General features: G+C 38.7%; 1 protein-coding gene across 34 annotated transcripts in view; it reads right to left on the bottom strand.

The window, feature by feature from the left end:
- Window positions 1-25261, bottom strand: part of SLMAP (sarcolemma associated protein) — a 183733-nt gene that overhangs the window by 48750 nt on the left and 109722 nt on the right. For 7 of the 34 annotated variants that reach the window (XM_033210222.1, XM_033210220.1, XM_033210241.1 and 4 more), the window contains 6 exons: window positions 22854-22994; window positions 21605-21742; window positions 18990-19158; window positions 18852-18902; window positions 18321-18371; window positions 12187-12249 (listed from right to left, as the gene is read on the bottom strand). In XM_033210222.1, the coding sequence (XP_033066113.1) occupies window positions 12187-12249; window positions 18321-18371; window positions 18852-18902; window positions 18990-19158; window positions 21605-21742; window positions 22854-22994 (613 nt within the window). The remainder of the gene's footprint in view (window positions 1-12186; window positions 12250-18320; window positions 18372-18851; window positions 18903-18989; window positions 19159-21604; window positions 21743-22853; window positions 22995-25261) is intronic. The other 27 variants (XM_033210238.1, XM_033210236.1, XM_033210251.1 and 24 more) reach the window with 7 other exon arrangements.

The raw sequence follows: 25261 nt of genomic DNA, 5'->3' as shown, positions 1-25261 counted from the left end.
TACTCATTCTTTCAAATATTTACTATGCACCAGGCACTCACTGTGGATTACCAAGATAAATGAGAGAAATACAGGAATTTAGGTTCTGGTGAAAGTAGAGAAGTATTTTATTAATAATTTAATTCCTAACACACTTCTGACACATAACAGTTGTTTGCAAATGCTTGTTACATGAACATAGCAGATAATAAAATAGTATAAACACAGACTTTGAGAGCTAGTCTTTCTCTAGTATGTTGAAGATCTACATACTGACCTGTACAAAAATTATAAACATGTATCAGAAGATTGTAATTTATTGCTCAAAACTCTCTCACCCTTAAAACAAAATCTGAAGTTCCTACCATGACCTAAAGGTCCCTTGTGATCTACCCCAGGGGACAGTCAACTATACCCCCACTGGGCCAAATCCAACCTGCTGCCTGTTTAGCAAATAAAGTTTTATAGGAACATAGCCAGGTCCATTCATTTGCATACTGTCCATGGCTAAGTTTCCCTACAATGGCAGAACTGAGTAGCTGCCAAGAGACCTTACAGCCTGCAAAGCCTAAAGTATTTACACTCTGGCCTTTTATTTTAAAAAGGTGTTTGAATTCTTCTAAAACTCCAATCTCAGTCTTAGCATTTCATACGGTTTTTATTTCACATACTTTCTCCAGACACACATACAACTCAGCTTAGTCCCCTCTCTGTTCAGTCACATACTACCTTTATTGTTCCCTATCCCCTTACAGTCTTTGTTTTCTTCAGTGGACTCATCACTTCCTAACATATTAATTTTTTGGTTTACTACTTTTTGTCTCCTCAAGAGCATGTAAACTCTATGAAGGCAAAGCCTTCTTGTCTTATTCACTTCTAATAACCCCAACAGTTATAGTAATGCCTGGTACATACATGTTTAATTAATCTTTGTGGAATGAATCAATTGAGCATCTATGTTTAAAGGGGTCAAAAGAAAAATTATTTGAGTGTTTCTTCATCTTAAAAAATGATTAAATAAATTAATATATATAAAAAGTTTGAACAGTACTGGTTTATAAGTACCAAATAATGATTAGCTGCATTTACTTATTTATTTATTTATTTATTTAAGAGATGGCACCTTGCTGCGTTGACCAGGCTGGAGTAATGTGGCTTTGTGGCTTTTCACAGCATGATCACTGTGAACTGCAGCCTCTAACTCCCAGGCTCAAGTGATCCTCTGGCCTCAGCCTCCCAATTGGTTGGGACTACAGGCATGTATCACTGCTCCTGGCTAATTAGCTGCTATTATCACTACTGAAATTATTTAAAGTTATATTTCAAATCTTGTGAATCACTAGAGGCTTGTAAATAAAGAAAAAATATATTTTGGCCGGGAGCAGCAGCTCATGCCTGTAATTCCAGCACTTTGGGAGGCCAAGGTAGGCAGATCACGAGGTCAAGATCGAGACCATCCTGGCCAACACTGTGAACCCCATCCCTACTAAAAACACAAAAATTAGCTGGGCATAGTGGCACGTGCCTGTAATCCCAGCTACTCAGGAGGCTAAGGCAGAAGAATCGCTTGAACCCAGGAGGTGGAGGTTGCAGTGAGCTGAGATCGCACCACTGCACTCCAGCCTGGCGACAGAGAGAGACTCCATCTCAAAAATAAATAAATAATCTAGTTTAAAACAGTCTGTAACCACTGAGTCTCCAACTTGGTGTAGAGACCTCAATGCTTTGGGAGTCACAAGTGTAATACATACAATAGAGGTGATATCAGAGATCTCTGCCTCTGACTTTACCCCTTCAGAGACTCAAGAAAGAGCTTTCCTGTCATGATAACTGCAGGTCTTGAAAGACCTATCTAACTTGGTACAACTGAAACAGAGACACAGTAGAAGGCTTTTCTCTTTTTTTAAAACTCTTTTTTTCTTTGAGATGGAGTCTTGCTCTGTCACCCAGGCTGGAATACAGTGGCATGATCTCAGCTCACTGCAACATCAGTCTCCTGGGTTCAAGAAGTTCTCCTGTCTCAGCCTCCTGAGTAGCTGGGATTACAGGCGCACGCCACCACACCCGGCTAATTTTCATATTTTTAGTAGACATGGGGTTTCATGATGTTGGTCAGGCTGGTCTCAACCTCTTGACCTTGTTATCTGCCTGCCTCGGCCTCCCAAAGTGCTGGGATTACAGGCTTGAGCCACTGAGTCCAGCCCTAAAACTCTTTTTTTTTAAATTTCTGACATAAGGACTCACTCTGTTGCCCAGACTGGAGTGCAGTGGTGCAATTATGGCTTACTGCAGCCTCACGCTCCAGGGCTCAAGCGATCCTCCCACCTCAGCCTCCCGGGCAGGTATGACTACCAGCACGTGCCACTATGCCCAGCTAATTTATTTTTATTTTTATTTTTGTAGAGACACAGTCTCACTGTGTTGGCCAGGCTGGTCTCGAACTCCTGAACTCAAGCGATCCTCCCACCTTGGCTTCTCAAAGTACTAGGACTACAGGTATAAGACACTGCACATGGCCTTAAAACTCTCTTTTTTGAGGGATTTTCTAGAGAGGTGATTATTCATTTTCCACTATTTTTAAACCATATTTATTATAAAAAATGACATACAAGGCTGAGTGTGGTGGCTCATGCCTGTAATCCCAGCACTTTGGGAAGCTGAGGAGGGCGTATCACCTGAGGTCAGGAGTTCGAGATCAACCTGGCCAACATGGTGAAACCCCGTCTCTACTAAAAATACAAGTTAGCTGGGCATGGTGGTATGCAACTGCAATCCCAGCTACTCAGGAGGCTGAGACAGGAGAATCGCTTGAACCTGGGAGGTGGATGTTGCAGTGAGCTGAGATTGTGCCACTGCACTCCAGCCTGGGCAACAGAGTAAGACTCAGTCTCAAGAACAAAACAAAACAAAAAAACAAACAAAAACAGATATACAAAAAGGAACATAAAATACAAAGGTATAGGTTAATACATTTTCATAAAGCAAATATCTATGTGACTGTAGCCCAAGTCAGGGATAGAACCATCCTACCAACCCCTAAAGCCCTCCCCACAGGGAGGAAGCCCTCCCCTCCAATAAAATCCCTTTCCTCTCCCATAAAGGTAACTACTATTCTGTGTTTTGTTTTTTTGGTTTTTTTTTTTTCTTTTTTTTTGAGACAGTCTCGCACTGTCTCCCTGGCTGGAGTACAGTGGTGTGATCTCAGCTCACTGCAACCTCCACCTCCCGGGTTCAAGCAAGCCTCCTGCCTCAGCCTCCCATGTAGCTGGGATTACAGGCGCCTGCCACCCGCCACCATGCCCAGCTAATCTTTTGTATTTTTAGTAGAGATGGGGTTTCACTATGTTGGCCAAGCTGGTCTCAAACTCCTGACCTCGTGTTCCACCCACCTCGGCCTCCTAAAGTGCTGGGGTTACAGGTGTGAACCACTGAGCCCAGCCTATCCTGACTTTCATGGTACTTAATTTCTTATATTTCTTTACAGTCACACTACACAAATACACATGACCAAATAATATGATTTTAGTGATTTTGAACTTTATATAAATGGAATACTAAATAGTATATATTCTTTTGTGTCAGGCTTTTTTCCCACCCAATATGCCCCAGTGTATTTATCCATTTAACTACTGAGGGTCTTTTTGGCTGTTTCCAGTTTGGATCTAATGTGAATAATGCTGCTATGAACATTCTTGAATTTGTACGTGATACATAGGCATCTCTGTAGGGAACCTACCAAGGAGTAGAACTGAGAGTATAATATGTTTGACATTTAAGTACCATCATCTAAGCATTTAGTTTAGTCAGAAGACTCTCAAATCTTGTCAAAGACTGAACAGAGAGAACCAAATTTACTTCTTGGTTGACAGAAATAAATTATATACTAACCATATTACTATGTGGCATAAAATAAAAAACGAGAAACAATGCAAACAATAGATTCAAAAGAAGTTCAAAGGAGGCTGAACATGGTGGCTTATGCCTGTAATCCCAATGCTTTGAAAGGTCAAATTGGGAGGATCACTTGATCCCAGAAGTTTGAGACAGCTGTGCCAAGAATGGATTGAGTCCTTAAAGCTAAAGAGCCATTTTCCTTACTTGACAGCTACAACTAATTGAAACACTAAAGCAGAAGATAAACCCAAATAGCACAGACTATCTGATACTGATGTCAGATTCCTAGGGATCTGAAACAAACTGACTGGAAGAGAGGAGGGAGTGAATATAAAAGAACCAGACAATCTGCTGCTGTAACTGCCAACCTGGAAAATATTTCTAAGTCTCAAAATTGGGTTTCATTAAGAAAATGTTATGACTAGGACATCAAAAAAATGTGCCTGACACCAAATTTTTTAAATAGCATGCATACTGGTAATTATGCACAGCTTCTACACCTCTCCAACATGTTTTCTGCCTGTTAACTAATGTACATTTCAGTGTGTCATGCATTACTTAGAGCACTTAGTAAATACGATCTCAATTACTTTTCATAATTCGATGAGACAGATACTACCATCCCACTTTATCAATGAAGAAATCAAGGTTTAAAGAGGTCAATTTGCCCAGTATTGCCCACAATCATACTGCCAGTGAGAGAGTGCATCAGAATTCACATAAAGATCCCTCTCGTTGAATTCTAAACATCATAAATAGAAATGAGCTAACGCTACCTAAAAGATCACCAAGGGCAAATATGACGAAGAAACTGAGATTAGAATATCATGACACAAATTATTATAATCGGCATTCAAACCAGAAAATTATTTCCCTTCTGAAATAATTAACAAAACAGAAATAGAGACATAGAACCTCACAGGAGAGGCCCTGTGAGGTTCCCAATTTTAATAATACAGACTTCCATAAGGTTAGTTATTTCTGCAGCAAAATTTAATCAGTTAAAGTAACTCTTGCTATAGAAGATGTGGTGCCTTTTCATAAAAACAGTTCCAGAAGCTATTTGTCCTCAAATTTAAGAAGAAGGCTGGATATGGTGGCTCACACCTGTAATCCCAGCCCTTTGGGAGGCTAAGGCGGGTGGATCACCTGAGGTCAGGAGTTTGAGACCAGCCTGGCCAACATGGTAAAACCCCATCTTTACAAAAAAAGAGAAAAAAAAAAAATTAGCCAGGTTTGGTAGCGGGTGCCTGTAATCCCAACTACTTGGGAGGCTGCAGCAGGAGAACTGCCTGAACCCAGGAGGTGGAGGTTGCAGTGAGCTGAGATCACGCCATTACACTCCAGCCTGGGCAATGGAGCAAGACTCTGTTTCAAAAAAAAAAAAGAAAAGAAAAGAAAAAAAAGGAAGGAAAAGGAGAGAGGAAAAAGGATTTAGAATTCAAGGATAGACTGAAAATAAAGTGAAAGGGGCCAATTTCAAGAATATGGAAATAGATCTTTTTAAAAAAGCAACAGTACACATACCAAAACACCATTGGTATGTACTTAAGATTGTCACCTGGGCAGTTGCAATGGGAGAAAATCTGGTAGATATGTTCGAAAGTGGGCTGACAAGGGAAATGATCAGTACAAACAACTCTCCAATACATGTGAGACTGAATAAACTACTCTGAGAATAAAAAAATAAAATTAGCAGCACCTAGCTGACACTCAGAGTTTTCCTGTTACAGGGATGTAACCTATTATGAGCAGGGAAACACAATACATGTTTTCTATTATTTGCCATAAACTGCTTTGGCTTAGAGAAATAAAAGTTTACAAAATGAAAATCTAAAAATCTGTTTCAAGTAGAATATGTAATCAGAATACTGAGACTATTCAGAGAGGTTGACCTCACAGTGATGAAAAATAAACATTCAGTCACACAAGCAACATCAATTCAATGTATTACTCCAAATAAGGCAATTTCTGAGAGCAAAGCCCTAAAAAAAGGAGGGAATGAGAAAAGCATATACAGATAGTGACTATAATTTTTCCTAGTTACGGGGGTGAGAGGCAGAGAGAGAGAGATTTTTCTGAAAATCAGGAAAAAACCAGTAAGACATGAAATATTAATTAAACTAATAATATCAAAAAGTTAAGTCTCACAATAATAATAAACACAGATTAAGAATACATTCTCAGATCTCAGATGTTAAAAAAAAAAGAATACAAAGACACGAGGTTTACTTTAGGGCACTGATTAACTCTATCATTAAGAGAGAGATGCCATTGGGACAGTTTGTCTCTACAAAGTAGACCTCAGGAAAATTTCTCTGGCATTCGGCAGTGATGCCTGTCTCCCCATTAGAACAGACAGTAGCAAAAGAAATCAAAGGGGCAGGCAGCAGTCCAGGGAAGGCTGTCTCTCACTCTATGCCCACCAAGTGATGGCAGTTCTCCATGTCCTTTCACCCTTCATCTTTCCACTAAGCATACAAGTTAATCAAGTGACAGAGTCCATGGATATGTATGAAACAGATTCAGAGATACAATACTTCTTAATTTGGAAAGCATCTTTAGCAGAACACAAAAAGTTTCAATGTATCCATTAAGTTTATATGGTAAATTTTAAGGAACTAAAATTTGCAGAGAACACTAAATGTGGAGTTTTGCCTAAACCAAGCTCATATCTGAACCCCTGAAGAGGAGCTGAGGCTTTTTTTTAGCAAGTTTTACTGGAGTGACTTCCTAATTCTAGCTTATATGTGGTAAAGATCTTTTAATAGAGAATATTTACTTTACAGTTCTGGAGACTTATGCAAAACATTATTTAAATCTCTGTTCAAAGTCCAATTTCTTTGTCTGGAATTTAGTTTTTCTCAGAAAAGAGAAGTTTTTCTTTAAAAAGTCTGTTTTACCATAAAAGGAAAACAAATTTAAATGTGTTCCAACTCATTTATTTTCTACAACTTGTAAATGGAAAGAGCCAACAACCAAATTGTTCTCTTATAGATTCATACACATAAACTGAAAAATCTGTCATCATATTAAAGACAGACATGAAAAACCTTATGGAAATAAACGATTTGCTTTCCAATTTTTAAAACACAAGGTGAATTATACTATAGAAGCACTAATAAACGAAGAAGGCTAGGTATTTAACATTTGCTTTTTAAAAGACTGGAAACAAGAAATATGAAGCAGCACTGCACACAAATATTTACTTCATATTCAAAATTATAAAGCATTTCAAGATACCTATCAATGAAAATAATGGCAAAAAGCCTTGTGTGCGCTTGTTAATATGTAATCCAAAATTGTTTTAAAAGTGCTTGAGCATAAATTTACTTAAGAGATTTGCTGAATTTGTCTTGCTTATGATATTAAGAATACTTATTAAACACAACAATTTTTACAATGGCAGCATGTGGTAAAATGATAAAATGTCCCTTCTGACGACAAGTCAAACCAGAGTCAACCCTCACTTTCCCAACTCTGGTTACCCAAATTTAAGGGAACGAACAGATTTGGAAAGTTCTGAAATACCTCTGGAATCACCAATAACCAAATTCTTACTACTTGTTACCTGAAACTCAGAAACCAAACAGATTTCAATAGTAGGCCTCTCCTTAGCTACCTGAACTTATAGCCCAAACTTTCTCTGTTTGCACTCAGGGACCCAAAGGATTCAGATGTCTGGGAATACTTATTTTCTTTAGTTTTGTTGTTGTTTTTGTTTTTTGAGACAGGTCTTGCTCTGTAGTCCAGGCTGGAGTGCAATGGTGTGATCACAGTTCACTGCAGCCTCGACCTCATGGGTTTAAGCGATCCTCCTGCTTCAAACTCCTGAGTAGGTGGGACACAGGCATGTTATCACCATGGCCAGCTAATTTTTTGTAGAGATGGGGTCTCACTATGTTGCCCAGGCTGGCTGCAAATTCCTGGGCTCAAGCAATCCTCCCACCTTGGCCTCCCGAAGTACTGAGATTACAGGCATGAGCCACTGTGCCTGGTGTTTTCACTGTTCTTTGGTTCACCCTTTGTACACAAAAATGGGATTTTATATTTTGATTTTTTTCTTGTATGTAGGTACTACCTATTTAGTATTTTCTCATGCTATTACACAGTCCTCATAAACATCATTTTAATAACTTTTTAACATTCCCATTGAAGGGATTTGGTGTAATTTATATAAATTCTGTGCTATCTCTGCATGTTTATCTGGTCCATTTTCCCCCAAAACTATGATGCAACAAAAATTTCCAAACGCCTTTTGTATATTTAAAGCAAATTTTATTCTGTGTTACAAATACAGCTAAGTATTTTATACTATTTTAAGTGAAATGTTCAATAATAAAATAGACATTAAAAAGCAAAAAGTTTTTCTTTCTTTTCCTTTCCTTTTTTTTTTTTTTTTTTTTGAGACAGAGTTTTGCTCTTGTTGCCCAGGCTGGAATGCAACGGCACAATCTCGGCTCACTGCAACCTCTACCTCCCAGGTTCAAGTGGTTCTCCTGCCTCAGCCTCCTAAGTAGCCAAGACTACAAGCGCCCACCACCACGCCTGGCTAATTTTGTATTTTTAGTAGAGATGGGGTTTCATCATGTTGGTCAGGCTAGTCTTGAACTCCTGACCTCAAGTGATCCACCCGCCTCGGCCTCCCAAAGTGTTGGGATTACAGTCATGAGCCACTTCACCCAGCTTTTTTTTTTTTTTCCCCCAAAGAGACAGAGTCTCAGTATGTTGCCTTAGGCTCAAGTGATCTTCCCACCTCAGCGTCCTGAGTAGCTTGGGACTACTGGCAAAAACTTGTTTTGTTTAAAGTAAGCCAGTAATAATAACAAAATAAAACAAAGATTTTTGCAAATTGTACTTAGTAAACATTCTTTTGATAATTACCTGCTCTCATTTCTTAGGGTTCAAAATATAAATCTTAAAAGTTCAAAATAAAAATCCTTCTTCTAAAGATTTTGTATTTTATTTTATTTTTTAGAGACAGGGATTTGCTCTGTTGCCTGGTTAGAGTGCAGTGGCACAACCATAGCTCACTGGAGTCTTGAGCTCCTGGGCTCAAGGGGTCCTCCCACCTTAGCTTCTTGAGTAGCTAGGGCTACATGCATGTGCCATCATTCCTGGATAATTTTTTTGTTGTTGCTGTTGTTGAGACAGAGTCTCGCTCTGCTGCCCAGGCTGCAGTGCAGTGGTGTGATCCTGGCTCACTGCAACCTCCATCTCCCAGGTTCAAGCAATTCTCCTGCTTCAGCCTCCTGAGTAGCTGGGATTACAGGCATGCATCACCACACCTGGCTAATTTTGCGTATTTTTAGTAGAGATGGGGTTTCGTCATGTTGGCCAGGTTGGTCTCAAACTCCTGATCTCAAGTGATCAGCCCACCTCAGCCTCCCAAAGTGCTGGGATTACAGGCATGAGCCACAGGCTCCCAGCCTCTGCTGAATAATTTTTTAAAGTTTTCTGTAGGGACAGGATCTCACTATGCTGCCCAAGCTGGTCTTGATCTCCTGGCCTCAAGGGATCCTACTGCCTAGGCCCATGAAAGAGCTGAATTACAGACGTGAGCCACAGCACCTGGCCTAAAGATTTGCATTTTAGATTATATATTCTTTTAGTCGACATCAGTGGACACCAACTATTTTGCCCCAGGTCCCGTTGCCAATTTCCCATAAAAATGAGATTTAGTAATTAGAAGGTAACAAAAAGATGTACTAATCTTTGCTTTATAAATATTGTTTTATTTATTTATTTATTTATTTACTTTTTAATTTTTTTGGAGATAGAGTCTCACTCTGTCGCCCAGGCTGGAGTGCAGTGGTGCAATCTTGGCTCACTGCAACCTCTGCCTCTCAGATTCAAGCAATTCTCGTGCCTCAGCCTCCCGAGTAGCTGGAATTACAGGCATGTGCCACCACCCCTGGCTAATTTTTTTTTTTTTTTTTTGAGACGGAGTCTCGCTCTGTGGCCCGGGCTGGAGTGCAGTGGCCGGATCTCAGCTCACGGCAAGCTCCGCCTCCCGGTTCACGCCATTCTCCTGCCTCAGCCTCCCGAGTAGCTGGGACTACAGGTGCCCGCCACCTCGCCCGGCTAGTTTTTTGCATTTTTTAGTAGAGACGGGGTTTTTTTTTTTTTTTTTTTTTTTTTGTATTTTTTAGTAGAGACGGGGTTTCACCGTGTTAGTCAGGATGGTCTCGATCTCCTGACCTCGTGATCCGCCCATCTCGGCCTCCCAAAGTGCTGGGATTACAGGCTTGAGCCACTGCGCCCGGCCGAGACGGGGTTTCACCGTGTTAGCCAGGATGGTCTCGATCTCCTGACCTCGTGATCCGCCCGCCTCGGCCTCCCAAAGTGCTGGGATTACAGGCTTGAGCCACCGCGCCCGGCCGATAATTTTTGTATTATTAGTAGAGATAGGGTTTCACCATGTTAGCTAGGCTCATCTCAAACTCCTGACCTCAGGTGATCCGCCTACCTTGGCCTCCCAAAGTGCTGGGATTACAGGCGTGAGCCACCATGCTAGGCCAAATATTGTTTTAAAAGGACAAAGAAATATGTCACATTTATTAAATAAATTGCCTCAAAGTAAATATTCAACTTATACTTAATATTATAGTATCAAAACTGCAAAAACAGAAGCTCTGCGAAAACTATTAAATGAAATTCTCAGTTTCCTTGAAGGATCTCCAAGGAGTGTAACATTTGATGTGTTGAATTTTTGTGTTTTAATTATCAAGTATGACCCTTAGAACCCCCAAGTGCTCCTGAGGTAGCGGGGCAGGGTAGCGGGGGGCACATATGCATGAATATCCACACAATGAAATTATGAGCATAAAACCTTGGGAAACCACATTTCCAAGAAAGGAGAGCAGAATGAGAAGAATGCCTGAGAAAGTATTTGCTTGATGGAAAAAACCATAGACATTATCAACAAATCTTTACCATACATGATGACCTTTACTTAGCAAAACCAAGAAAATATCACAACCTTGCAATTGTTATAGATTTAAGCAGCTTTTGTGACTTTCAAGTAAAAAGGAATTCATGATATCTTTGTTCAGAATTCAGCGAGGTCTAAATCACTTCAAAAGCCAATTTATCATTTTGTCTGTTTGTCTTCAGCTCACTGCCACCTCTACCTCCTGGGTTCAAGCAATTCTCCTGCCTCAGCCTCCCAAGAAGCTGGCATTATAGGCACCTGCCACCACACCCAGCTAATTTTTGTATTTTTAGTAGAGACGGTGCTTCACCATGTTGGTCAGGCTGGTCTCAAACTCCTGACCTCAGGTGATCCACCCACCTCGGCCTCCCCAAAGTGCTAGGACTACAGGTGTGAGCCACCGTGCCCAGTCAAGCCTATCTATCTTTAAAATATATATATTTTTTGAGACAGAGTCTTGCTCTGTTGCCCAGCCTGGAGCACAACGGTGCAATCTCGGCTCACTGCAACCTCAGCCTACCAGGTTCAAGCGATTCCACCACCTCAGCCTCCCACGCAACTGCGATTATAGGCGCACGCCACCATGCCTGGCCTCTTTAAAATATTCTTTTTTTTTTTTTTTTTTTTTTTTTTTTTTTTTTTTTTTTTTTTTTTTTTGAGACGGAGTCTCGCTCTGTCGCCGGGCTGGAGTGCAGTGGCCGGATCTCAGCTCACTGCAAGCTCCGCCTTCCGGGTTCACGCCATTCTCCTGCCTCAGCCTCCCGAGTAGCTGGGACTATAGGCGCCCGCCACGTTGCCCGGCTAGTTTTTTGTATTTTTAGTAGAGACGGGGTTTCACAGTGTTAGCCAGGATGGTCTCGATCTCCTGACCTCGTGATCCGCCCGTCTCGGCCTCCCCAAAGTGCTGGGATTACAGGCTTGAGCCACCGCGCCCGGCCAAATATTCTTAAAGATAGCCTTTTACAACTTCCCACGGGTAGGTAGTTGAGGTCAGATTGTAGGACAATCTACCGCTACTACCTCTCTAAAAAGCTCCTGCTACTCTGAGGGCCATCTTCAGAATGGAGTGCCCAAACTAAATAATTATTTTTCTGGCTTTATTTACTCTAAGAAATTTATTTAAGAACCTCAAAATTAATAAGCTTGAAAGTTTCCCTCTTTTTTATGGTGGCCAATATGAAATGCTCAGCTCCATCTGTGAAGGCAAATGCAACAGAAAGATTTTTCTCAAAAGAGAGAAATAGTATGAAAAGTTTTGCTGATGGCCCTTTAAACACTTCTGCTATAACAAACACATTGAGATCCTCATTTTACCTCTCACTTTTCAGTTTTAGCCCCTGACTTCATTAAAATCAAGGTGAAAAATACTCTGTACTCACTCTGGCATTCTATGAATTGATGGATAAAAGTGCAGTCCCCGCCACTCTTTGAAAGCAAGTGCTCTAATAAAGAAAGAAACACCTTTAAGGATATAGTTTGTTGCTGTCTTTGAAAACCAACAGCAAAGGTAGGAAAACAGAAATGTATTAACATGGTACTAAGTAAGACTAATAAAGGTTCAATATATTTTGATACTAAAGCAGACATATTTTGGAGTTAAATGACTGAAAATTATTATTAATTTGTACACTGAATGGTTAGCTTTTAAAGGTGTAGTTTTTATCCAAAGAGGTCAAGAAAATCACATAAATATATTGTTTTAAAATGGTTCTTCCACTTTAAAGGTTCTTCTATCTTTTGTCCACTAGAGCTCAACAAGTACCCTTAAATAATTTATTTGTCATTATTAAATTAATTTTCAAGTGATTGTTCTATAATACTCCCTCTTCAAAGCTATTCATCTTAGTTAAGAGGCAAAAGGTAAATACTTTTAGAATATCATAAAGTAATACCATAAAATTTTTAAGAAACTGATGTAATGTTTTAGGTTTTACATATTCATTTCATAGTCTTCCCCTTTGAGTCACTTAATCTGTACCTCATACAGTATTAAAACATTAAATTGTTTATCTCTGCCCAAATGATCAAAATCAGTGCCTATTCATTTCAAAGTAAGAGCTTGGTAAATGGTTTTGCTCAAGTCAAACAGAATTTATTTTTCTTTTAAAAAAATGGATGGAGACAATAAAAACCTAACATAGCGGTTAAATAAAAGTTCCACTCCTTACAATAATCTTTATTGTGATTTAAAGAGTTACTTCTGAATCTGGATAATGTCCTTTAATGAGTATTTATATCTTTCAAAACTACCAAATTGATTTTGGAAGTTAAAGTGTTAAAAACATATTCTGACATAATGACTACTTGGAAAGTGTGAAAGCATTAGAATCTGTCAAAGGGGACACGAGTTGGCACCACTCTCCCTATAAAAGCCTCCTTCCCCTCTCCTCCACCTCAAGCCACGTTACTCCTCGATCGTCTCAACTTTGCATGACAGGCAGACACCACCTACTCCGATCATGCTTTATCTCTCTTTACATCCTTCCTGTTAGCTATCTTCTCTAATTCTATACTAAAATCTATCATTATGCTTTAGTAAGTTACAAGGTGTGTAGAGCCTCCCATCTATCATCACAATCAGTGTAAGACAAAAACATGTAGGGAAAAGGTTGATAAAACTTGTGCTTTGGAGAGACCAATGCATTACATACCTAGAATACTATATAGAGATACAATATAGCCTCAAAAAGAAAAAAATACTAACTGCAACATAAATTTGAAATAAAAAAAAAAATCTAATAAATAAGAATTTGACAACTGGAGCCAGAAAAAGCAAAACAGGAGCCCTCAGTATAACAGTAATTGCCAAGATAAAAAGTTGTTTTTCATAAATCCTATTTTAGATACGGTAACACTTTCAAAACTCAAACTATATCATCATGTTATATATATAAACTCATTGGAAACAAAATTTTAACTTAGCTAAAGGACTTTACAAAACATATTTGAAACATATTTCAGACTAATATCAAAGGACTTAAGATGACATTTGTTAAAGAGGGACATACCACTATTACTTACAAAGCTAACAATCACACTTTTATCTGAACTCTACATTAAAATATTTACTAAACTGGTTTAGATAAAATCCAAGATTAATATAAAAAGATACAAAACCACTCTACTTAAAATACATTTTTTTATATATATGAGTTTCCTATGGATTTTTATTGATATACCTATGCTATCCAATACAATAGCCATTAGCTACTGTAGTTACTGAACCCTTCATAAGTGGCTGGCTCTAACTGAGATGTCCTAAGCATAAAACAAATGTACAATGATTTCAATGAATTAGTAAGAAAATTGTAACATGAAATATTTCATTAATAATTTATTAATCATTTTAATATTTATTAACATTGAAATAATATTTTAGATGCTATAGGCAAAATATATCATTAGAATTTGTTTTGTTTATATATATATATTATAAAGATGGGATCTTGCTATGCTGTCTGTGATCAAGTGCAGTAGTTATTCACAGGTATGACTGTAGTGCACTATAACCTCAAACTCATGGCCTTAAGGGGTCCTCCCACCTTAGCTTCCCAAGTAACTGGGACAACAGGCATGTACCACTGCACCCAGCTTTTTATATTTTTAACGTGTGTGATGGTTAATACTGAGTGTCAACTTGAATGGATTGAAGGATACAAAGTATTAATCCTGGGTATATCTGTGAGGGTGTTGCCAAAGGAGATTAACATTTGAGTCAGTGGGCTGGGAAAGGCAGACCTACCCTTAATCTGGGTGAGCACAATCTAATCAGCTGCCAGTGGGGCTAGAATATAAGCAGGCAGAAAAATGTGAAAAGAGAGACTGGCCTAGCCTCCCAGCCTACATCTTTCTTCTGGCTGGATGCTTCCTGTCCTCGAACATCAGACTCTAAGTTCTTCAGTTTTGGAACTTGGACTGGCTCTCCTTGCTGCTCAGCTTGAAGATGGCCTATGTAGGACCTTGTGATCATGTCAGTTAATACTTAATAAACTCCCCTTTATATATATAATATATATATTCCATTAGTTCTGTCCCTCTAGAGAACCCTGACTAATACAATGTGGCCACCAGAATTTTTTTAAATTAAAAGACAGGGTCTTACTGTATTGTCCAGGCTGGAGTACAGTGACACAATCATAGTTCATTGCAACCTTGAATTTCTGGGCTCAAGGGATCCTCCCTCCTCAGCCTCCCAACTATCTAGGACTACAGGTGTGTATGACCACACTTGGCTAATTTTTAAATTTTGTGTAGAGACAGAGGTCTCACTATGTTGCCCAGGCTGGTCTCAAACTAATGGCCTCAAGTAGTCTTCCCTGCTTGGCCTCCCAAAGTGCTGGGATTACAGGCACATGATACCACACCTCACTAATTAAAAAAAAAAAAAAAGCAAGTTAATCTTTTTAGAGATGGGGTCTCACTATATTGCCCAGGCAGTTTTCGAGCTTTTGGGCTCAAACAATCCTCCCTCGCTGGGATTACAGGAGCAAGCTACTTTGCCCAGCAGAACATTTAAAATTATGTATGTGGCTCTCATTATGTTTATTTTTTATTTTTTTGACAGGTCTCACTCTGTCACCCAGGCTGAGTACAGTGGTGTGATCACGACTCACTGCAGCCTTGACCTCCCAGGATTAAGTGATTCTCCCATCTAGCCTCCTGAGGAGCTGGGTCTCAGGTGCACACCACTATGCCCAGTTAATTTTTAATTTTTTATAGAGATGAGGTCTCACTATGTTGCTCAAGCTGGCCTTGAACTCCTGGACACAAGCAATCCTTCCACCTTGGCCTCCCAAAGTGCTGGGATTATAGGTGTGATCCACCACACCCAGCCTTATGTTTATTTCGGACAACACTGTCCTTTACTCTCTAAGATATATTCAGATTATGCTTATTAGATAAGACACACAAAAAATTTACAGTACAAACCCTGTGCTTTTAGTAGCTACATTATATTTAATTTTTAAAATGGGATTCACTGAAAGTATTATTAATTTTAACATTTTCAGATATTTAAAAATATTCTCTTACAACTATACTTGGCTCTCTATTATTTAAAAAGTAATTTAGTTAAAATTATATAATATGGGTATGGACATTGGTAATATTGGGATACTTGATAATTGGTTCGTTATTATATTACAAGTGATTCAGAATGGAATTAAGCGCCATCTTATTCCAAAGTCCACTCTTACCTAAGTTTTGGTGTATATCCAGAAATTTATCATTTGGTTTCTTTTAAAATATTCTATTAGTCACTATCATACCACTCAGTATATCACCACCAAAAAAGCAAGCACACAAATAAGGAAAAAATAATTATAGCAAGGAGTTACCTTTAAGTATCTAAAATATTTATTCTTAAAATCAAGGAGTCTTTAACAATTATATTAATACAATATGAAAGCAGTCTACTATTATTTTCATCTGAATCAATTGCAACTGGAAAAAAATGAAGCAGTAATCTGACAACTCTAAATAGTATAAAGATGGCTCCATGTACATAAATGATTCTCTTAATTGAAGGAATGAATAGCAGTTTCCCAGCTTGGGTTAATACTAACATTATTAATATATATAAGAGGGTGATGATTGATTGACTGCTTTTTTCTTTTTCTTTTTGAGACAGGAGTCTCACTCTGTTGCCCAGGTTGGAGTGCAGTAGCACAATCTGGGCTCATTGCAACTTCTGCCTCCCAGGTTCAGGCAATTCTCCTGCCTCAACCTCCTGAGTAGCTGGGATTACAGTAGCATGCCACCATACCCAGCTAATTTTTGTATTTTTTGTAGAGACAGGGTTTCACCAAGTTGTCCAGACCTTGGTGGTCTTGAACTCCTGACCTCAAGTGATCCACCCACCTTGGCCTCCTAAAGTGCTGGGAGTACAGGTGTAAGCCACTGTGCCAGACATGATTTTGTTTTTTTGAGACAGGGTCTCACTCCCATTGCCTGCAGTGGCGTGATCTCAGCTCACTGCAGCCTCGACCTACTGGGCGCAAGTGATCCTCCCACCTCAGCCTCCTGAGTAGCTGGGATTACAGGCGTGTGGCCACCATGCATAGCTAATTTTTGTATTTTTTGTAGAGACAAAATTTCACCATGATGCCCAGGCTGGTCTGAAACTCCTGAGCTCAAGCAATCTGCTTAATCCCAATGAATATAAACCACACCTTTAAAAATTCTCAAATTTAAATTCAATCAAATTGGAATTTTAAAAAGTCCATGCATTTTATAAAACATACATAGCATAGTCAAACTGCAATGATTAATGAACATTTTTCTTGAGAGTTTCAAAATTCATTACATATGCAATATAAAGTTTCGACCTTGCAGCTAACATATACCCAGTTACCTGAGCCTATACTGCCAGTTCTTGATTAAAAACTGACCAAACAAAACCAAACCAAAGCAGAACCAAAAAACCCACCTCCTAACTCTACCAGTTTGATTGCTGCCCAAGAACTATTATGATATCCCCTGATACATGGAAAAAATATTTTTTCTTTTCTTTTCTTTCTTTCTTTTCAAAAAAAAAAGACAGGGTCTCACTCTGTCACCCAGGCTGGAGTGCAGTGGCACAATTATGGCTCATGGCAGCCTCAACCTCCTGGGCTCAGCTGACCCTCTCACCTCAGCCTCCTGGGTAGTTGGGACTACAGGTGCACACCACAATGTCTGGCTAAGGAAAAAATATTTAATAAGTTCTGTGTATCAACTCTGATATCTTCCACTAACTTCTGTAGAAAACTGAGATGAAAGGCACATAGATTGGTAAACACAGAAAAGAGTTTTATTTCTACCGTACTCCAAGCACCTAGCGCAGGGTCTGGCACACAGTTGGTGCTCAATTAATGTTAGATGGAAGGGGAGAGAAGGAGGATGACTAGGGATCTTCAAGATTGAAGGATAATAGAGGCCACTGGGTAAAAAGTACCCCATGTAGTGACGGGAAAACCAATAGTGGTTATATGTTTTTGGCAAGAGAGAACCCATGCTGTTCAGAAAGAAGGGTCACAGAACCAATAACTAATAAAAGATTTTTCTGATGGCAGAACAAACTGACCCTGTTCTCTCTGATCAATGAAACAGATGGGATAAACAAAGTATTTTCTATGACATGTCCAAGGACTCAATAAGCTGTTAAATAAACTCGAACGTTTTAAATGGGGGTCAAGTATCCCTGGAAGCAGAACTTGATGAAACAAAATGGTAGTACAGCTCTTTGAAAAACAGAGTGGGGAAAAAGAGCTATATTATATATTGCTAAAGTTGAACTTTATCATTTTCTTATTGGAGTAATTGAAATTTCCATATAACAAGGGATATCTAAGAATTGATCACAGCATCAACGCTTACGAAATAAAGGAAAGCTTGATTTTTAAATGATGGGGTTCAATGATCCATGAGAGCATGCTTTTCATTCCAAACACTTAAAACCCTGAACTCTTTATCCTGCTTAAAGACTAAAATGGTATCATAATATATATATATATATTTAAGTTTTTTACACTACCTTTTTCTGTGCTCCCATTTATTTTAGGTAAGAAGTCATCAACTTGTATCCCTAGGATTAAGACAGTATATCATTGCCTGATCAAAGAAAGTATTACTTTAAATGTGGTCTCAAGTGTAACCATGGCATTCTGTATTCCTAAGATTAAGATTGTATAGAACACGTTAAATTTATTTTTACTAGAACAGTTCAATTTGCCACTTTCTATTAATTCTGAGAAAAGACTACAACTGCTTAGTGGCCTTCCAATGAACCTTAAAAGAAAAGGGATCCTGCTGTTCATGTACTTTTCTTATTTAAATACCCCTGGGTAGAAGATCTCAGATGCAGAAATTTCACTCATCTCAAGGAAAACAATGGTGCCCACTGGTGGCAATCAAGCATATTTTTAAAGAAAATTTCCTAAAAGTATAGATACTTTATAACTAATACATAAAACATCCCTTAAAATACTCAATGTGAGACAGTAAACAAGGTCAAAAGTTTAAGGATAAAATTCAGGTTTAAGTAAGAAATTTGGATGACACCTACCTAAGCTGCTGCATTCTTTAAGAGCTTTCTCCTGAAGATGTTCTAACCGTACTGTAAATATAAGTACAAAAAAAAAAAAAAAAGATATTTCACAGATAAAAAGAAAAAAAAAATCGATTTCTGGATTAGCTAACTTACCTTGTAAAGCTGTTAGCCTTTCATTGGTGAAATCATTATCAGCTTGCAAAGCTTCTATTTTTGCCTGGAGCTCCTGTTCTTTTTCTTCCATTTCATCTATTTTATGTTGTAATTCTTTTTTCTCAGCCTGTCCTTTCTGTTGGATTTCCTCTTGTTTTCCCTCTGCTACCTAGAGAAATAAGAAAATTCAGTTATTCAACAAAACTAACTTTGTTTTAAGAGCCCTAAGCCAGGAATGCCTTTACTCACTTAAACTTCTAAGAAAAGTGTTCAATATTACAGAACATTATCTGTAAACCTGACATTTCTTTCTTTCTTTTTTTTGAGACGGAGTTTCACTCTTGTTGCCCAGGCAACTTCCGCCTCCTGGGTTCAAGTGATTCTCATTCTTCAGCCTCCCAAGTAGCTGGGATTACAGGCATGCACCATCACACCCAGCTAATTTTGTATTTGTAGTAGAAACCGGGTTTCTCCATGTTGATGAGGCTGGTCTCGAACTCCTGACCTCAGGTGATCTGCCCACCTTGGCCTCCCAAAGTGCTAGGATTATAGGCATGAGCCACTGTGCCCGGCTAACCTGACATTTCTAAACCAGTAAAGATGATAAAGACAAAGGCTTGACGTCAAAAAATTATTTGCATTGGGTTACTCCTCCATAATAGCCAGGAGAGAGAAACTTGGAGGAAGCAAGTAGGCTCAGTACACACAGAGGTAAAGGGTCAATGTGGAAAAAAAAAAATCATATTTTTAAAGAGGGAAGTAAGATTTTTCCCCAAAATTATTATTATTTCAGTTTTTAAGTTTATAATGTTAACATTCTGAAATTTTAAACAAAATTGTTTAGTAAAGAGATGACAGTACAATCATTATTCAAAAAGACCTCTGCCTATAGTTTGGATGTTCCTCCCCCAAGCCTCAATGTTGAAATTTGATCCTCAATGTTGGAGATGGGGTCTAATGAGAGGTGTCTGGGTTATGGGAGCAGATCCCTCATGAATGGCTTGGTGCTGTCCTCATGGTAATGAGTGAATTCTCACTCTATTAGCCCCATGAGAGCTGGTTGTTAAAAAAGAGTCTGGCACCTCTCGCAGACTCTCTTGCTTCCTCTCTCACCATGGCACATGTGCCAGCTCCACTTTGCCTTCTGCCATGAGTGGAAGCAGCCTGAAGCTTCAACCTGCAGAACTGTGACCCAAATAAACCTTTTATCTTTATAAATTACCCAGTCTCAGCTATTCCTTTATGGCAACACAAATGGACTACAACAATCTCCTTTTAACAAGACCAACCTTGAAAACTATCATAGGTTAACAGAAGGAGGTATGCTCTGGTCTTCTCTAACAAACACATATCTTCTAGGCACTCAATCCATGGTCTGAATTAAATCAAGATAGATCTTCACAAACAGTTATAAGATTTTTTTTTTCCTCAGTTATAAGATTCTAAAGGACCAACTACACATTATTCTATCATTACCCTATGATCTGATCTGTCCTTATTCTAAATGTCTCATGGATAAAGGGAATGGCATCTAAAGCAGAGTTAACAGCATCCCTGAAAGCTAAAAGGGAAGAGATCATTCCCAGATTCTCTCTGGGCTTGTTCCAGCACAGCACTAAATAGCTGGGCTCTGCCTTTTAGATGGCCTAATGATAAGCAGTTTTAGGTTTTAAAACATCTGAATATCATAGGTTTTGCCAATTCTCATCTACTTCCTGTTATATATTTTAAAAATGTCTATTGTGAAGCACTGACTACATATTCATCCAGAGGAACTATGTCAGCATTTACAGGCTTTCAATTATCTATAGTAATGGAGGTTGGGCTAAATGGAATACAGACACCTTCTTTTCACTATAAATTTCAACTGTTATCAAATTTTTGCATCAATAACTATTCAGCAATACCTACAATCTTTCATAGAACTCTTATTTAATATGTAGTACCACCTACATCCTGCTTTCATACTTTCAGCATAATTTAACACATTCAAGGAGACTATGCAAATCAATTCAAAATATCTATCTATACCAACGGTTTTCAAACTTGTGTGTGTGTGTGTGTGTGTGTGTGTGTGTGTGTGTGTGAGACGAAGTCTTGCTCTGTTGCCAGGCTGGAGTGCAGTGGCGCAATCTCGGCTCACTGCAACCTCTGCTTCCCGGGTTCAAGTGATTCTCCTGCCTTAGACTCCCAAGGAGCTGGGACTACAGGCGCGCGCCCAGCTAATTTTTGCATTTTTAGTAGACACAGGGTTTCACTATGTTGGCCAGGATGGTCTCGATCTCTTGACCTCGTGATCTGCCCGCCTCGGCCTCCCAAAGTGCTGGGATTACAGGCATGAGCCACTGCACCCAGCCCAAACTGTTTTTTGTTTGTTTATTTTTCCTTTGAAATGCAGTATCGCTCTGTGGCCCAGGCTGGAGTGCAGTGACGTGATCTTGGCTCGCTGCAACCTCCGTCTCCTGTGTTCAAGCAATTCTACTTCAGCCTCCCGAGAAGCTGGGATTACAGGCGACCACCACCATGCCCAGCTAAAGCAATACCTAAAACCTTAAGCTATCCAGTATGTTAGGGATTATTAGCTTAACATACTTTCAGGCAGAGTAAATACATACCTTTAATTTATCAGATAAATCTTTAATCTCATTAACTGCTCCATTATATTTATTGGCTAATTCTCTTAATTCTTCCTGAGTCCTTTCATTCATTTCTTTCAGATGGGTACATTCATCTTCAGTATTACTCAGACTTCGCTGCGATTCAAGTTTACAGGCAATTTAATTAGAATAAGTGTATATTTGTTATTTAGAATTCCTTCTAAATTAAATCTATAAAAAGTATAATTCTATGGACTATTCTAAATCAACATCTGCCCTGGACTTTATAAAGCTGAGTTAAAGAATTTCAATTTACTTCAGGTATATACTAAAACAGAAAACGTAACTAAGAATTAACAACAATAACAAAAAAGAAAACTAGAGGGAGAGTAGGGGCAGGAAAAGGATGCTGCCATTATATAATTACATTTTTGAAAGGCCAATGGGTGTGACTTTTAGCTGTGAAAATATTTTAAGCCTATCAATCCTTGAAAGCAAGTTTAATAACATCCAGCAATTTAATAAAAAATTAAAAGACAGTAATTTTCTTTCTTTATATATCAAATTAATCACACAACAGTAAATCAGGCACTATGGGATGAGGTAGCAATACAAACTATACCTGTAGTAAGGAAAGGTATGTTTACCATTTAATTTCTGATGAGCATTTTAACTAATGCTAGTAATACATTATGTATGTGGTAATTTTGCATTGGTTCAAAGAAATGATCTATATTATGAATTAAGAGTTTTTGCCCCCAAATAAAAACTGCATTTTCATTGTTCCTTAAAGACCTAGAAAGGACCTTGGGGATGATTTCACCTTCGAACTTCCTAAATATGCGACACAGTTAGTTTTTCTCTCTAGAGAGTGAATTAAAAAAGAACAAGAAGTGTAGTCTCTTGGCCTTACACTGACCACCCTCAAATAGAAGCAAAGCAAAACCAAGTGACAGGAAATCAGTTCCCCAGCACATATCATGGTCTGCTGTCTGGAGGGTGAATCCTAAGCAGAATGCAAACAGTAAGATTTCCTGGTTACGTTTTTATTTCCTCAGCCATTGACTAGGGAGCATAAGTACCAAAACTCACATGGTTATGTGGAGAATTCCTGTCAATGAAAGCAGCATAACTGTTCCATCCCACCTGACAGACAGAAAATATTTCCTAACTATATAATAATACTCATGTTTAAAGCATCCTGGAATGCTTGAGATTTTTTTAAACACTCATAATATTATTTAGTATTTTTTTTAAGTTGAAATACCTCAACTTCTGAAAGTTTTCTAACCACTTCAATTTTCTCCTGAAGAACCCGCCTCAGGGACTCTTTGGCTGTTGTCTCATAGTTATGTTTATCCTCTTGTAATGCTATAAGTTCCTTTCGTAAACTATCTTCTGTTTGATTCTAGAATAAAATATATTTATAATTATAGACAAGTTATTTTTTTAAAGCATTTATTGTTTGAGAAAAATTAACACATTATGATATACTTTAAATTGTATATTAAGGTACCTCCAAACACAAATGATGCTGGCCCTGTATTAACTAAAGATGAATTTAAAAGTTGCATAAGTAAATTATGCCTTCATAAACATATTAATTTCTACTTCTTATAGAAAAAAAAGTTATAGGCAATTAAGAATTTCTCTAAAATACACAAAATTAATTACTCTTATATTTGTCATATTTTCTGCAAGTCCCCATATTTACATTTGTAGGCAAAAATAATCAATTACCTTCAAAGGCACCAAGCATTTTAAAACAATGGTTAAAACAAAAAGAATAAGTGTACCATGGAGGAAAAGCAGACTTCATGTCTGGGGCAGGAAATGTATAAAATGAGCTTGAAACATCTTGTCTGAAATGACAGCATGAAGCTATCAATCTGAAAGACATTTACACAGACCAAAGATGGGATAATTCGAGCATCAATAAGAAAAATAGGCTGGCCGCAGTGGCTCACGCCTGTAATCCCAGCACTTTGGGAGGCCGAGATGGGAGGATTGCATGAGCTCAGGAGTTCAAGACTAGCCTGGGCAACATAGCAAGACTCTGTCTCTAAAATAAGAAAAACAACTGCACCAGATTTAAATACATCAAATGTGTTTAAATCTAAGTGAAGGGAGAAAACACTTCATGGCCAGTCTTTGGTAGATGAAAAAGAACCAATTCATTATTCTGAAATCTAATAAATAGGGGGAGAAAATCACTTATCTTGCTTTCCCCACAGAAAACATACCTCAGGGTTATTTAAATTTTTTTATTCCAATAGCTTTAGGGATACATGCGGTTTTTGGTTACATGGATAAATTATGTAGTGTTGTTGTCTGGGATTTTAATGCACTCATCACCTGAGTAGTGTATATTGTATTCAATAGGGAGTTTTTCATCCCTCACTCCCCTCTCACTTTCCCAACTTCTGAGTCTCCAATGTCCATCATACCACTCTGTATGCCTTTGCATAACTATAGCTTACCTTCTACTTATAAATGAGAACATTTGGTATTTGGTTTTTGATGCCAGAGTTACAAAAAACAATGGCCACTGTTTTTTTCTTTTTTTAGAGACAGGGTCTCTCTTTGTCACCAAGGCTGGAGTGCAGTTCTGCGAACATAACTCACTGTAATCACAAACTTCTGGGCTCAAGTGATCCTTCCACCTAAGCCTCCCAAGTAGCTAGGACTACAGGTATGTACCACCATGCTAAGCAAATCTTTAATTTTTGGTAGAGACTGGGTTTTGCCATGTTGCCCATACTGGTCTCAAACTGCCCCCGCCTTTTTTTTTTTTTTTTTTTTTGAGACAGTCTCGCTCTGTTGCCCAGGCTGGAGTTCAGAGGCGATCTTGGCTCACTGCAACCTCTACCCCTCAAGGTTTAAGCAATTCTCCTGTCTCAGCCTCTCGAGAAGCTGGGATTACAGGTACATACCACCATGTCCAGCTAACTTTTGTATTTTTAGTAGAGATGGGGTTTCGCCATGTTGGCCATGCTGGTTTTGTACGCCTGACCTCAAGTGATCTGCCTGCGTCAGCCTCCCAAAGTGCTGGGATTACAGGCATGAGCCACTGTGTCTGGAAGGAAACTTCTCTTTACAGAAGTAACCCAGCTAAATGAGTGAAGGAATAACAGAATTACCTCACTATTTTTGTAACTTTTTTTGTGGTGGTTGCTGTTGTTGAGACAGAGTTTCACTCTTGTTGCTCAGGCTACAGTGCAATGGCACAGTCTCGGCTCATTGCAACCTCTGCCTCCCAGGTTCAAGGGATTCTCCTGCCTCAGCCTCCCGAGTAGCTGGGATTACAGGCATGTGCCACCATGCCCAGCTAATTTTGTTTTAGTAGTGACGGGATTTCTCCATGTTGGTCAGGCTGGTCTTGAACTCTTGAGCTCAGGTGATCTGCCTGCCTCAGCCTCCCAAAGTGCTGGGATTACAGGAGTGAGCCACTGAGCTCGGCCTTATTTTTGTAACCTTAATGAAATAATGGACTAGGCTGGGATCATTAGTGATCGATAAAATCTCAAAAAGAAAGACAACTAGACATTATGTTGTTCCTTGGTGGAAGAACACAATACCATCCATAAAGGGTTGTTGACAAAAAGAAAAATTGAACCTAAATCAGATCAAATCTCTAGATGGAACTACTAATTTATGGAGTGGGAAGGGGAGCTA

Source organism: Trachypithecus francoisi, unplaced genomic scaffold, assembly GCF_009764315.1.
Source record: "Trachypithecus francoisi isolate TF-2019V2 unplaced genomic scaffold, Tfra_2.0 Lachesis_group0, whole genome shotgun sequence".
Lineage (NCBI taxonomy): Eukaryota > Metazoa > Chordata > Mammalia > Primates > Cercopithecidae > Trachypithecus > Trachypithecus francoisi.
This window is presented reverse-complemented; position numbering and strand designations above follow the sequence as displayed.